This window comes from Diceros bicornis, chromosome 4, assembly GCF_020826845.1.
Source record: "Diceros bicornis minor isolate mBicDic1 chromosome 4, mDicBic1.mat.cur, whole genome shotgun sequence".
NCBI lineage: Eukaryota > Metazoa > Chordata > Mammalia > Perissodactyla > Rhinocerotidae > Diceros > Diceros bicornis.
In genome coordinates, this window is record NC_080743.1 from 101,578,034 (window position 1) to 101,593,566 (window position 15,533).

The window sequence follows — 15,533 nt, forward strand, 5'->3', positions numbered from 1 at the left end:
GCTGGTCCATGAAAGCTTGGAGTCCTGGGCCTTCTTTCTCTCTACCCTCTCCCTGACTACTTTCATTCATAACTGTGGCATTAATTCCAATTGCAAATAACACATAAATCTTTCTCCTGGGTCCATATATACACCTGCTATTTAATGTCACCCCTGGGATATCTCAAAGGAACCCCACACTCAACATGTCCTCAAACTCATATCTCCCCAACCCTCTTATCCTTCTGGAATCCTGATTCTCTTCCACAGCACCCTATGTATCACCAGGCATCTAGAAACCTCAATCTCCCTCACTCTCATAGCCAACCCATCACCAAATCCTATGGATTTTATTTCCCACACTTCTCTCGAATCCATCCAATCTTCTCCATCTCCACCTGGCCACCTCCCCCAGTACAAGCTAGCTCTAGTGTCATGGCTTCCTCCCTGGTATGTGCTACATGATTCTGGACCATTCCCAAGTCCTTGCTATGCACACTGTTACTAGAGTGTCTTTGTAAAGCACATCCAGTTACACCATTATTCCCTTCATAGCCTATTTACCCATTGCTCTTAGGGTAAACAAAGCATGGAGTTCAAGAACCTTTATGGTTTGATACTCAAGTCAGCTATGGAATGAGTTATGGCTAAATTTACAGCCAGACTCCATCACTATTGTCAGTGTGACCCTGGGCAAGTTACCTTCTGAATCCTCCTGTATCTCAGTTTCCTGTTTTGTGAGATGGAGTAATAATGGTACTACCTCACATGGTTGTTGTGAGAATTAAATGCATTAAGCACTTAGAATGGTGCCTGACCCATAATAAGCATTTGATAAGTGTTAGCTCTTATCATCCTCTGCCTCCCCAGTCTCATCTCCCGCCCCACCCCTCTCGTCTCTCTCTGGCCACATCGGCTTTCTTTTGGGCCCTTATTCTCCCATGTTCCTTCTCTCCACGGGGCCTTTGCACATGCTTTCTCCATTGGCACTCTCTTTCTTTCCTCTTCAGCTATTCACTTCCTGACTATGCAGCTTCAGATCACAACTCGGGTGTAATTCCCCTGGGGGAAACTCTCCTGGAGTTCCCTGACGGGGGCTGCTCATCGTTATCATTTTACATTTATGTTGTGATGGTAACAATTCATCTCTCCTACAGACCGTGGACTCCATAAGAGCAGAAACTGTGTTCATTTTTGTCACTTTTGTAACTCGGCATCTAGCAAAGTGTCTGACAAGTAAATGCTCAATGAATATTTGCTAATGAGTGAAAGAGGAGCAAAAGAGTATGGAGGCCAACAGGAACACTTAGTAAATATCCACTCACAAGACAGATCTCCCACTTTGAGAAGTTCTCAAGTTTGCCCTGCCCTCAGATACTTCCCCCACTGGCAACCACAGGGACTGAACGTTCTCCAGTAAGAGTTTACACCAAATCCTGCCATCATTTGGTGAGGAGGTCATAATCTCAGGGGTGCGAATACATAATTAGCCAGCACATCAGCAGCACAGGGAGCTCCTCTGACTGAGTCCTAACGGCGCACAGCTGGCACAGGGAGCGGCACCTGAAGGCGCAGAACCTAGAAGACGAGGTGTCCGAGCAGGAAGCACCCTGGGGGCCACCTGCCATCTGCTTCATTATACAGAGGGCGGAAGGGAGGGGCCCAACGCCACACAGCAAGCTCGTGGTGGAGTCAGAACTAGAACCCAGGTCCTGACAACTCGCTCAGAGCTGTTCGCACCGCCCGTCGCAGGTCACGAGTTCACTCGTTTGATAAGGGTTACGCACCACTTTGGGCAAGAGGCAGATGCCTGCATGCAGAAATAACTCGGATAGAGGACAGTTGGTCCCTGCTCTTGCAGAAGGGCTCCTATCTGCGCCGTGGAAGCCTGCAGCAGAAAGCAGTCAATTCCGGGCTGCATCAAGGGCCTGCTTCGTGGAGAAGGAGGGGATAGCTGAAGTGGGCCCTGAAGAAGGAGCAGGGAGAAGCCAGGAGAGGGCATCGGAGGCTGAATGAACAGCACCCGTCCTGGGGTTTAGGGGCAGATGTGTGTTTGGGGAGCTGCCCCAGACTGCTTGTAAACTACAAGGAAAAGGGCAGGAGGCAGAGGCAGGGCCCAGAAGGAGTTAGGGCCAAGCAGAAAGAGGAGGAGGAGGTGGAAGACCAGCTGCCCTGCCACACTCTTCTTCAAAAGCCTCCCCGAGCCCCTGAGGGCTGCCCTTCCCTCTCACCGATACTAGGTCAGCTGAGGATGGACACACACCCGGCCCCAGCTTCCTGCTTCCTGAGGGCTACACAAGGAGCGTCTTCTCCTGCCAAGCTGTGCTGCACTTTCCCGTAAACAGCTGCTGCTGACAGAGGCTTGGAGGGAGGCAGCATGGAGGCCCCTGGATCTGGCTCTGTCAGGGAACAAGCCAGGAGGAGTTACCCATGTACCAGATGGGAACACTGAGATGCAGCCTGGGAGAAGCCGGTCAGGGGCACAGCCAAGGTTAACAGAGAGGACGGATCTTTAAGGGCATGGGGGCTGGAGTCTGGCCAGGGGGTTGGAAACCTAGGTTCTATGCCAGTCCCAGCCCTGACCTTGTTCCTGAGCAGTGCTGTTTTTCATCAGCCCCTGCCCTCTTCAGGGGTCAGAGGGCCAGGCTGAGACGAGCCTGCTGGCGTCATCGGACGCAGCATTGCTTTCCCACAGCCCTCCTTCCTCCAGCTCCCCTGTTCCATGCGGAAACCTGGTCACCCTTCACCCACCTAGCACTGCCCCATGGGGGGATTTATTACTGGCTGTCCTGCCGTCTGCCCCAGGGTGATAAATCAGGGCAGAGCAGAATCGCAAGCATCCTAAGTGTGGTGGGTATAAAAGGAGGAGAGTCTGGGAGCCACAAGGCTTCAGTGGATCCCAGAGAGCCCGGGACCCAGGAGCAGCATGAACCAATGGAGCAGAATGCCCCGCTGGGGACTCCTGCTGGTGCTCTGGGGCTCCTGCTCCTTTGGCCCACCTGCAGACGCCGGCGCCTTCAGACGGTAACTGGGGCCCAGAGAGGGTGGCAGGGCACAGGACTTCCCACCTTCCTAACTCCCCTGGCTTTCAGATATGTGATGTCATCCAGTCCTCACCACTAGCTGGGCAGGGAGGTATGGTCCCATTCAGAGAGGTCAGGTGACTCCCCCAGTGTCACACAGCCAATAGTGGCACTAGTCAGGCCTGGAAGCCATGTCTTTGATCCCTGCCCAGAGCTCTTGCCTTCTGCACAGATCACCATGCTAGGCACCGTGGGGAAGGCAGACGTGATTTAGACAGGCCCCTTGCCCTCGAGGAGCTCTCGGCCTGACTGTTAAGAGGAGCGTGGTGTGGTTAAGTCTAGCAGGAGGAAGCACGGCATATGGTAAGTGCAAAGCTGCTAGAGTTGAATTGTCAGGGTCTAAACGCTGCTCCACTAGCAGAGCTCACTAGCTCTGGAACCACAGGCAAGTTACTTAACCTCTCCAGGTCTCCACTTACAGTTTTTTAAAACAGGGATAATAGGCACCGACTTCACTAGAGTGGCTTTGAAGATTTAATGAGGTAACACATGTAAAGGCCTCAGCGTGATGCCGCAGGCTGTGAGAGCCCAGCTGTCAGCACTGTAGGGCAGATTACCAGAAAGGTTAAAGAAAGGCTTCAGGCAGCCCAAAGGAGAGAGACTGGACTAACATCCACACTCGGTGCCAGGCCCTGTGGGGACCAGCGATTCATCAAGCCTGCAGAAGGGGAGAGGCAGGATGGGAAAGGGCCACGCGGAAAAGGGGCTTCAGTCTGGGGAGTGCAGACAGGACCAGAAGAGCTGAAGGTAAGAGGGCAGGTTTTAATAACAGTAATAGTTGCTAAGCCTGTAAAACACTTAGGATTCCACAGGATCTTTTCATGTATCTCATCTCAAATCCCCCTCCCAACAACCCAACCGTCCCATTTTACAGATGAGGATATTGAGGCTCAGGGAGGCCACCTGTAAGAGGCTGATCCTCGACACACACCAGGCCTTTTGTTCCCAAAGCCTCTTTCGCCTGCTCCAAGGCTCCCAGAGAGTAGTTGCTGGGTTAGGGGTGTGGGGTGAGAGGACGAGAGCTTCTCAGCTGCACTTGCCCGAGGGAGCCCCCACGCCCGGGGGAAAGGCAGAGCAAGGTGGAATCATTCTCCCTTGTTATCTTCAAACAGAAAAGAAGAAGGGAGTTGGGCCAGGGGTGGAGAGGGAGTCAGGCTTCTGAAGCACAATCATAGGAATTGCGCCACTTGCTGCGTGCAGAGCATCACGCAAGGCACACTGCCATGTGTCTGGGAGATCTTAACGCAGGACCCCATCCTCAAGGAGCGCTCATTGCCTTTTACACACACAATTTATATTCATCGGGCAGCAGGCACTTTGTTTAATCTGTACAGTGATTCTCTGGGTAGGTACTACCTTTAAGTCCATTTTTATAGAGGAGTTTATGAGGCCTCAGAAAAGGCTCAGAATCTCACCCCCAGACAGCACCACCTCCATGAGCATTAGCCGTGCAGTGCTGGCTGTGAGCACCAAGGAGCCCAAGTGAAGGTGAGGCCAGTGTGAACGGGAGTTCATGGGCAAGCTTCCTGGAGGAGGTGGTGCGGGCTGCGCTTGGAAGGATGAAAGACTGGGAGGAAGGGAAGGGGAGAAGGAAGGGACTTTCTGAAAGGAGAATGGTAAAGGTAAAGGTCCAGAGTGGGGGCTGCTCTGAGTAACTAGTAGAAAATGCACCCTCTTCGGGGTCGAGCCTTCTCTGCCCCTTAATTTTCCCATCTGTAAAATGAGAATAATAAAATTACCCACCTCATGGGGTGGCTGAGAATCAGATAAGATTATAATTGTGACAATACTTTGTCAACAGCAAACTGTGATATGAATCTGCAAGTCATTTCCATTAAAATATTACACTGACAGGCATGAAAGTTGCCTTTGTGTTCATGGGTGTCTTGGGGACGTAGACGTGGGGGAGTGACAAGGAAAGGACTGCGCAGTGACAGGGGCACTAGAGCTGAGAAGACGGCGCATTCTCCACAAAGTGGGCTGCAATCCTGGGACAGCCCCCAGCCAACAGTTAGGGACATCTTCCTCCAGCCTTCCGCAAACAGCCTTCATGGAGCCCAGGGGACCCCATATGCGGAATAGGGCCAGACACGCAGCTTTGAATCCCTGCTCCATCACGTCTGAGGCACCTCGTCCCTGTGAGCCTCCGTTTCCTCATCATAAAGTGAGGGCAACAGCTGGTTGCAGGGTTGTGAGGGTTACATGGGGCGTGAACAGTCTTTGGCACCCAGTATGCTGTGGTGCCAGGTCTCTTTAATTGCGCCTCCCAAAGGTGTCAGGACGAGAAGCCGAGGGACTGGGACTTAGGCTCAAGAAGGCACATCTTTCCAAGGACAGGGTGCACAGGCACTCTGGAGACGCGGGCCTCTTTCTCCCTGCCCCACCCAGTTCGGTCAGTCTGCTCCACGCTGCAGCCCTGGCTGGGCACCTGCCCTGGGGCATCCCGGAGCCCCGGGCAGGCTGCTGCAGGCCTCTGCTGCCACCTACAGCCCCCACATGGCACTGCCTCCTCCTGTCCAGCCTTGAGGGGGCACTCCCAGCCTTCATCTCTGTCAGGGGGATGCCAATGCGGGAGCTCCGTGAAGGCAGCAGCGATGTTTATATCTCTAGTATCCAGTGCGGTGCGGGCACGGAGTGTGTGTTCACAATGTGCTTATGGAATGAATGAAGGAATGAGTGAAGGCACACATGGCCTTGCAGCGGTAGGGATCAAAATTAGACAACAGTAGGAAGTTGAGGGTTATTGAATACCAGCACAGGTGACTCGAGGAGGCTTGGAAATTCTCCTTCAGAGGACTGAGGGCACAAGAGTGATTCTTAGCTGCCTGGGCTGCGATAGGGAGAGTTGTACTAGAAGTTTCAAGGACTCTGCTATTATTATAGGGGAGTATGGAGCTCTTCTATTTTTTCTTCCTCTGTCCTGGGCCAGGATCTTCCTCAAGAAGATACCCTCAGTCCGGGAGACCCTGAGGGAGCGAGGCGTGGACGTGAGCAGGCTCGGCGCTGAGTGGAGCCAGTTCACCAAAAGACGCTCCTGTGACAACAGCACCTCCCCGGTGGTCCTCACCAACTACCTGGACGTGAGTCCCCGCCCAGTCACTTGCTCTTCCCTGGCTCCTTCTCTCTTGGGCAGAAAGCTTTCTTTGCTCTTTCCATGCTGTCTTTGACTGAGGACCACTAAGCACCCTACAAAATTCCCGTTTCACAGCTGGAAGCCTGAGGCACAGAGGGCAGGAGGGAGTCCAGAGGCAGAGTTAGGCTTGGAACTCAGGAATCCGGCTCTGGTGTCGCCAGTGGGCAGGAGGGGTGTGTGACCTCAGATGCAGGTTTCTGTGACCAGGCTGAGCACAGCCTGACTGCTTACTGCGTCAGTGGTTCCTTCGGGGGATGCGGGGGATGGGGGGGCGAGGGGAGCACCCTCTTGCTTCATATTTTTATTTTGCCCTCTTATCTCATTTCCTGGGAAGTCACAAGACAGTGCTAAGCCTCCCACCCAGGTCTTGCTGGAAAATGGAATCCCAGAGAGGCTGTATGATCTACTTAATCTCATCCCAAGAGCCAACAGGGGTATCAGGCAAGACCCCAAGGCTCCCCAAGCCCCTCCTGCCGCCTCTTTCCTTTCACCCCTACAGACACAGTACTACGGCGAGATCGGCATTGGCACCCCACCCCAGACCTTCAAAGTCATCTTTGACACGGGCTCGGCCAACCTCTGGGTGCCCTCCAGCAAGTGCAGCCCTCTCTACACAGCCTGTGGTGAGCCCCAAGACCTGTGGTGCCCCCCAAGCCCCCTGCCCTGCCGCGCTTGGGCAGTCCTGCCTCACACCCCGCTACATCCCTCCTGCTACCATTTGAGCTGTTTCCTCTCTCCCTCTACTCCCACTGCCCCTGAGTGGAGAGAGGAAAATGTCCCCCATTTTCCTGATATGGCCACCAAGGTCAGAAAGCAAGCTCCAGGAGGCCCCAGCCCACACCGAAGGCCATTTGCCAGCCTTCCTGAGACTGAGCGAGGACTGAATTCCCAGACCCAGCCAGGCACGTCTGCTCTCCCACCCCATCCTTAGTCAACAGCCTTTTGTTGAGTGCTTACTGCGACCAGAATCTTCTCCTTCTGCCAGTGTTGGAAATTGCTTTAAAATGCTTCATTTGAGACAAAATTCTCAGAGATATGGGCACACGACAGGGGCCCAAAGAACACAGTCCTTGACTGATGAAACACATTTTCCAAGCCTCCACCCTCAGGGCCACCCCCTCCCTGCACCTAAGTCCTCAGCCACCCGAGCCTACCCACAACGCGCCTGCCTCTGAACCCCTGTGCTGGGCCGCTCTTGGACAGACCTGAGCCTATGTCCCTCTGCCAGAGATTCACAGCCTCTATGACTCCTCGGAATCCTCCAGCTACATGGAGAATGGAACGGAATTCACCATCCACTATGGATCTGGGAAAGTCAAAGGTTTCCTGAGCCAGGACATGGTGACTGTAAGTGGGACTGCCCCAGGTCATCTGACTCCTTGCCTTTTGTGTCCCCAGCTCTCTCTTGCCACTCTAGGGCCCGTACTTGGGGAATGCTCAGTCCAGCCCACCTTGGGGCCTGGGGAGTTGAGGAATACCCTACTCTGCCACCTCTCGCTGGAGCCACAACACAGCAGCACCTGCGACAGAGCAAGCCTGAGCTCTCTGCTGGATGCTGGGTGATTTATGGAGGCTTTTGCATCTAACTCACATGTAGGGCTTGTCCTGAGCCCCACAGGTTCCAGTCAAGTAATCAACTGAGGTCACCCAGCTCTGACTGGCTCCTAACCAGACCCTAGACTGAAATCAAAGTCAGAGTCAGGGGAATTTTTGACATCATAGTCAGGGTTGGTTTTAGGGTCAGGCATAGGTTTGTTAAAAAACAAAATTCAACTGAGTAAATCTGAAAATCTAACCGGCTTTATTAAACGATTCATGCATCAGGCAGCATTTCATCTGGCATAGAGACAGATACTTGAAGGGGGTACATAACATGGAAGGCTTTTATAGTAAAGCAGATGGGTCAAGGAAATGAAGTCATCAGCAAGGAAAAAATGAAAATTCATTGGAGAAAGGTAAAAGTTCAGGTGATGACAGCTTCTCGTTGGCTGAGCTGCAGCATTTTCCATTGGCTCAGCTTATTGCTGGGCAAGAAGGAAGTCTTCCTCCGCTCTGCTGGAGTAGTATAGCAGTTGTACTTCCTGTCTGGGAGTACAAGGTACTCTCATCCTGTTGGGGTCAGTAACTGACCCTTCCTGTTTGGAGTAATTGAGGAGGAGTGGTAGGGCTTGAGAGCTCCCTCTACAGGCCTTCCCAACTCCAATTTTAGTTGAGGTATCCTTGATTAGTTTTCACAGGTTTTAAGGTCATGGCTGAGGTTAGAGTTTGGGATCAGGGTCAGGGCCTGGTTTTCTTTTTCATTGGCCTGTGTCTGACTCCTCCCCATTCTGGGGTTTCTCTAGCCCTGAGCTGTGAGAGTTAGGAGAGGGCTGCACGTGGAACCTGGAGGAAATCAGTATGAACTTACTTCTCCCCTTGTCTGTGAAATAAGGGAAAAAGGAACATCAAGGGCAGGCCTGGCTGTGCTGAAGAAATCCTTAGCCCATATGGAGGTGGGGGACTCAGACCCAGTCCTGCCGCTGTGAAAGCTGGGCCATTGGGGAAGGGGAATGGGAGTTCCTGGCATCTTTTCTGCTCCTGCTTGGTAGTACTGCCTTTTTAGCTTCTGCCCCTTTCAGTCACTGGGCAACCCCAGTTCTCTCTGGACTCCACAGCCTGGATGTATACAAGGAGAGAGAGGGTTGATGAAATGGTCTTACCCCAAATTGCTATACCCTGGAGCATATGCATCCCTGGGGCCCCCAGTGTGGAAGCCCAGACCAGATTCTGGCCAGGGGATGGGCAGTGAGCTTGGTCTCCTCCAGTTCTTCCTCCCACAGGTGGCCGGAATCACAGTGACACAGACATTTGGAGAGGTCACGGAGCTGCCTTTGATGCCCTTCATGCTGGCCAAGTTTGATGGGGTTCTGGGCATGGGCTTCCCTGCACAGGCCGTCGGCGGGGTCACCCCCCTCTTCGACCACATCCTCTCCCAGAGGGTGCTAAAGGAGGACGTCTTCTCCGTCTACTACAGCAGGTGGGCCTGGGACTCCAGGGGCTGAGGCAGAGACAGGGAGAGAAGCAGAAGAGCTGGAGAGAAGGAGGAGAGTGTGGGCCAGATGTGTTCATGATGAGGTGATATCCCGTCCGTATCTAGAGCTTCACTATCCGATATGGAAGCTACTACTTGCATTTAAATGAACTAAAGTCAAACGAAATTAGGCATTCAGTGTGGCTTAGCCTCACTAGCCACATTTCAAATGCTCCACAGTGGCTACCATATTGGATAGTACAGATACAGAACATTTGCGTGATTGCAGAAAGCTCTATTAGACAGCGCTGCTCTAGAACAAGAGGAGAATGCAGGGTGGGGGGCTGGGAAGCAGGCATTGCTGTGACCTAGGGACCCTCCCCGTGAGAGCCCACGGCTCCTCTCACACAGCAACAGCCGACTTCATTCATCCATTAATTTATGAATTTGTTTGCTCATTGATTCGACAAATATTGGGTGCTTATGTGCCAAGTGCTGTGCGAGGCTCTGGGGGTACAGCCATGAACACAGTGTACGAGACAGAGTCCCTGCCCTCACAGAGCCTATAGTCTGCAGGGAAAACAAGAAACATTACAACCTGTGAGCAACAGCAGGGAGCACAGGGCTGAAACCTGTAGGTGCTTTTCCATTCTAGGCTGAGCTCACATGCAGCTCCGCCAGCCTGGGGAAGCCGTCGGCAGCTGCTGAGCAGGGCTGTGATCTGCTCCGAGCTGCTGGGTTTAGAAAGGTGGTCTGAGCTGGAGACAAGGGATGATAAGGGTAAGAACATGAGGCCAGTGGCAGGATGGAGGCGAGGGTTGGAGTCCAGAGAAATCGCAGAGGTAAAGCAGAGAGGAGCGTCTGGTTTGGTGAGAAAAAGGGAGGCGTTGAGAAAAGGCCCCCAGTCGGCTCTGCCATCAGGAGCAGTCTTGGGAAGAGCCATTTTAGAGGGGAGCAAGGCCAGATGGCAAGTAGTGAAGGTGCGGGTGTCAGGAAGTGAAGGGCAGATGTAGGCTGCCCTGAGAGATTGAACAGGGAAGGGAGTTTCAGGTGGGGGTGCAGGCAGAGATGCAGAGAAGCAGAGAGAAGAAGGGTAGGTGTTTTAAATGCTGGAACACGCCTGAGCATGCTTGCAGGTGGAGAAGGAAGCCAATGGAAAGTGAGAGATTGAAAATGTTGGGAAAAAGTGGAGATAATTGAGGGCCCAGGAGCCTGGAGGCCATGGAAGGGAGGAGGACCCAGCAAACAGGAAGAAGGCGGGCCTTGTTGAGGAGAGGGCCTGCCTCTTCCTTTACCCTAGGAGGGGAAGGAGGGAACATCCCTAGAGATCTTGAAGTGTCAGGAGGGGCGGAAGGAGCTTGTGCTGGCATGTGCACATACATACTGGATTTGTAAAAATGCAATTAACTGCACTTGCACGAATAACATGTGCACACCTACACACCCATGCACACATGTGCATATACTCATGCCTCCTATTATGAGCTCTGGAAAACCCCATCACACACACACACACACACACACACACACACACACACACACACACACACGTGTGCGCGCACACTCTGGAAACCAGCCCTAAAGTAGGCCCTGAGCTGTGGGAGGCATTGTGCAGCCTGGAGAAGAAAGCAAGGGGGATCCGCTTCAGACTGGGCACCAGGAGCCCTGGCTCCAGTCCTCCATCACCCCACTCCCCGCCTGGGTGACTTTAGGCAAGTGACTTCACCTCTTGGTGACTCCAAACCACAGGCTGGTGAGGCTCACCAGAAACAAAAGCTTCCTTTCTGCTGTGTCTCTTTCTCTGCAGAAATTCCAAGTAAGGAGACGAAACCCCCCACATGGCCCTGACCCTCCAGAGCACCTGGCCCAGAATCACACATGCCACTCGCCCAAAACTTACCTCAGCAGGCCCAGGCTCTGCCTAGGAGCCAAAGTTCTCCACGCCCCACTCCTGCCCACCTCATGCCCCTGCCCACCCCTGCCCAGCAGCTCCCCAGAGTCCCCTCCCGTGCACTTGCTCAACCCGCAGCGGCCCAGAGCCAAGGGAAGGTGGGGGCAATTTGCGTCTTGTTTGCATTCTACTCTCTGTCCCTGTGCCTGTTCCTTTTCTGTGACCTCTCTGGGGATGCTTTATTGGATGCGGTTGGACTATCCCGGAGCCACCTCTGGCTGGGCTTGGGGAGGGGCCAGAAAGGTGGAGAAGCGGTGTGCTCCACAACTTCCCAGCCTTGCCCTCCCGCCTTCCTCTGCCCCACCCTGCACCCTGCCCAACCACCCCCATCCTGTGGCTGGGGTTGCTGGGTCTCCGAGGTTATGGGTCTCCAAGAGCCTCTGATCTTCCTTTTAGGAATTCCCACTTGTTGGGGGGAGAGATTGTGCTGGGAGGCAGTGACCCCCAGTATTACCAAGGGAATTTCCACTACGTGAGCATCAGCAAGACTGACTCCTGGCAGATCAAAATGAAAGGGTCAGGAATCTTCCACTCTCCCAGCTCTCCAAAAATGCTGCTGCCGTGGGGGTCGGGGGGGATGGAGGGGCAGGGTCTCTCCTGATGCAACCACTTCTTAAGGTACAGCCAACATTTGCTCTCTGCCTGCTCTGTCCAGGGATGGGCAACACAGATATGAGGAACAGGGGAGGGGGCCTCCTGAGAGGAAGTGGAGGGTCACTAAGTCACGTGCTGAGGGAGAGGGACAGCACCTTTTCTCCTCCAGCTCACGCCTTACCCATCCCCCAATGCATCACTGGACCCCAGCATGGCCTCCTATCACCTGCCTGCCCTCAGGAAAGCTATGTAGCCTGGTGGTGCCCCATCAGCCTTCTGCCTGTCTGACTGTGGTCTCCCCCAGGGTGTCTGTGAGGTCGGCCACCTTGCTCTGTGAGGAGGGCTGCATGGTAGTGGTGGATACCGGCGCATCCTATGTCTCAGGTCCCACCAGCTCCCTGAGGCTGCTTATGGAGACACTGGGGGCCAAGGAGCTGAGCTCGGATGAAGTAAGAAGCTGGAGGGGTGGGTGCCAAGGGTGGGGGGAGCACCACCTGATCGAGGCCCTGAAATTACCCCAGGCAGCATTAGGTCCCAAATGAGGCCATTTGGGGCCTTCCCCTCCTCACCTCTCACACTCTTTCCCCGGGGGAGGGGAGCATGCACCCAGCCCTCTCCAGCAGAGGGCCCAGGCCAAAAGCACAGGGCTGTGTCTGCTGGGGGACTTCCCACACTCAAAGGGGCTCCCTCTACCCTCGGCCCAGTATGTCGTGAACTGTAACCAGGTGCCCACACTCCCCGACATCTCCTTCCACCTCGGAGGCAGAGCCTACACACTTACCAGTGAGGACTACGTGTTACAGGTGAGGCCTGAGTCTGCCCTCAGCGATAGGGAGGAAGGGTGGGCAGGGGCCCCCAAAAAGCGACAAGTTATTATGCACAGATTAGATGCTAGATCAGTGGTTCTCAAACTGGGCTGCATGTTAGAGTCAGCTAGGAGCTTTTAAAAATCCCAGTAACAAGCCACTTCCCAAATCTATTAACTCAGAAGCTCTGGGCGTGGCACCTGGGCATCAGAGTTTTCAAAATTCCCCTGGGCGATTGCAACGTGCAGCCAAGTTCAGGAATCGCTGTGCTCATCCTCTTGTCTCCAGGTTCTCATCAAACGCCCCCAGGAATGCTGTAGTCCTGTATCTCATCCCCTTTCATATTCAGTTGACTTAGCGCAGTGAAGTGACTGGCCTAGGGTCAGAAGCTCTGCCAGACTGTAAGCTCTTGAAGGTAGCACTGTGCCTGACGCATTGTCTGCCCGGTGTCCAGCTCAGTGCCTGCATCCAGGAGGCATGCGATCCATGAGGGGTTGAAAGGGCCAGGATGCGATGGAGTCCCAGTGTGGATGGGGGAGGGGTGGGAGATGTTGCTGAGGACAGCTGCTGGGGTCAGGCAAGGTGGAGGGAGAATGGTTATGTGCTGGGCAGTGGAGAAACCCTCGTTTCCTGCCAGGATCCCTACAGTAATGATGATCTGTGCACACTGGCGCTCCACGGTCTGGATGTCCCACCGCCCACTGGGCCTGTCTGGGTCCTGGGCGCCAGCTTCATTCGCAAATTCTACACAGAGTTTGATCGGCACAACAATCGCATTGGCTTTGCCTTGGCCCGCTGAGGCCCTCTGCTGCCCAGGCGGGCTTTGCCCTCAGCCCTAGCCCAGAGCCAGAGCACCTCTGGGGCCCCCGCTGCCTAGCTTGTGCCCTTGCGCAGGAGCCTGGGGCGTGGAGCTCCTCCTGGACGCTTGCCCTGCTCCCGGCACCAGCTCTTCCCAGCTTTGAGGACAAACAGAATAAAGACTTCATGTTCATAACCCTGTTGCACCTGGGTTCACTTGGGTTTGAAACAGAGAGGCACGGCCGTGTGATCATGTGTGGATAGGAACGTGACACAGAATGACAAACTACACATTCACCTGCATGCACAGGTTCCTGTGTGCAAGGATGATGCCATCCATCCCTTTAGGTAGGGTTGTTTACACAACCTTGGGTGGGAAGTTTGCAGAGAGCCAGCCTTGTGCCCCTTCTAGCCTCTCGAGGACCAAGGCTAATGCTGTGACAGTCACTGTGGGTCAGAAAGATGCTCCCAGCTTGTGGAAGCCAGCCCCAAGCTTAGGCTCTGCACTGCTGAGCTAGCCAGCCCTGTCTCTGTGCACTGCAGCCCTCCCCGTCCCCCCCCTCCCGCCCCCATGTAGCCATTTACACCTGCAGTCTAGGGCACTATCACCTAGAAACCACAAGAGATCCGACATGTGGCGAAATCGAGGCTTAGAAGATGGAAGGCATTTGGCCAAGATCACTCAGTGAAGTGTGAAAAATCAAGACTAGAACCAGCCTGTCTGACTCAGGTCCTGGGGGACCACGTGCAGGTGTATCTTCTCAGGAACAGAGCTTCCCACACCCTGGTATGGGGACGTGTGTATAAGCACACAGACGCATACTGCTCCCCTCCATCTCATGGACTTGGGAACAACAGGCTGAAGTCTTCTCCCACTCTTACCCCTTGGGCCGTCTGCAGGAGATGCACAGCTTGGGGAATGAGAGGCAGCACCCACCTGAAGCCATTGACACTGTCCCTCCTCATGGTAGCTGCTCACTCCTCTTTTGACCAAAATGGGTGAGGCAGTGCATGGCCTAACCAGGGCCTGGCAAACCTTATAGTTCTAGAATTTCAGGCTCTTGGGATTGTGTGGAACCCCAGCACTCCTCTAGGACAGCATGCCTGCAGGCAGGAGCTGTGTGCAGCATCCCTGCGCAGAGCCTCGAGTGTGAGCCTGTGTTCAAGACTCTGGACATCTGCCTTCTCCCCCTGTGGCTCGCTTGCCTGCCTGGCTTTATTTTCTCACTGCAGAAAGGAAGGGCTGGAGTCAGTGTCCTTTCCAGCTCTGACATCCTGGGGCTCCACGACCTTAAGTGGGCAGCTCCCCCCCCATCTCCTACACTGTCCAATATGGTAGTCACGTAATGGCTGTTTACATTTAAATTAAAATTAAATAAAATTTAATAAAATGTCACACCAGCCATATTTCAAGTGCCGGATAGTCACATGTGGCTAGTGGCCCCTGCACTGGACAGCACAGATATACAACATTTCCATCATTGCAGAAGTTCCACTGGGCAGAGCTGGATTCTGGACAGCAATAATGATAGGGGCCTTGTGGTTGAGAGGTTCCTGAACAGGCCAAAGGGACCACCCGGGGAAACAGAAAAGGGCCCCTTCTCTGTAGGCACTTTTCTGGGTGGGGCAGTGAGAGCTCTCCACCCAGCTTCGTCACTAGTGAGGTCCCCGTTGGCACACCGACGCCCAACATGCAGCACCCCACGTCCTCCCTCCATCGAGTGTGTGTGTTTTGGGGGGTGGGGAATTTGCCTTGAGGGCTCCCTGCAGGGAAGGGCCTTTGAGATGCAGCAGGGGCCGCTCCCCAGAGCTTTCTCCAGGAATCCAGGGACTTGGGGCAGGGAGGTGGGGAACAGGAGGGTGAGCCCACACGGACCTCTTGGAAGCAGCCAGATATCCGTACTCCGGGATGGAGTGGAGGCGCAGGAAGAGCCCTCCCCCGGCACTGCCCCAGGCTGCCCAGGGAGAGCGGCCCCAGCCGAGGTGGGAGGGAGGAGGCCACCTCGCCACTTCTGAAACAGGGAAGCTAGCCGGGTCAGCCGGGCCTGGCACCCAGGTCGGGGCGGTCCCGGCCCCTGCCCCGCCCCCGGCCGATCCGCCCAGGCCCCGCCCCGCCCTCCGCCCGGCCCCTGGCGTCACGGCCTCCCGGGGGTGACGCCCCGCCTGGCGCTCCAGGTAG

General features: G+C 54.5%; 1 protein-coding gene across 1 annotated transcript; it reads left to right on the forward strand.

The window, feature by feature from the left end:
- The first annotated feature begins 2,905 nt into the window (after window positions 1-2,905).
- On the forward strand, window positions 2,906-13,536 carry REN (renin). Its single transcript, XM_058538163.1, has 10 exons — window positions 2,906-3,003; window positions 5,992-6,142; window positions 6,695-6,818; window positions 7,424-7,542; window positions 9,015-9,211; window positions 11,013-11,021; window positions 11,553-11,672; window positions 12,055-12,199; window positions 12,455-12,553; window positions 13,194-13,536. Exons 1-10 carry the CDS (start codon window positions 2,906-2,908, stop codon window positions 13,353-13,355), a joined length of 1,224 nt encoding a protein of 407 aa, XP_058394146.1. The 3' UTR covers window positions 13,356-13,536.
- The last annotated feature ends 1,997 nt before the right edge of the window (window positions 13,537-15,533 follow it).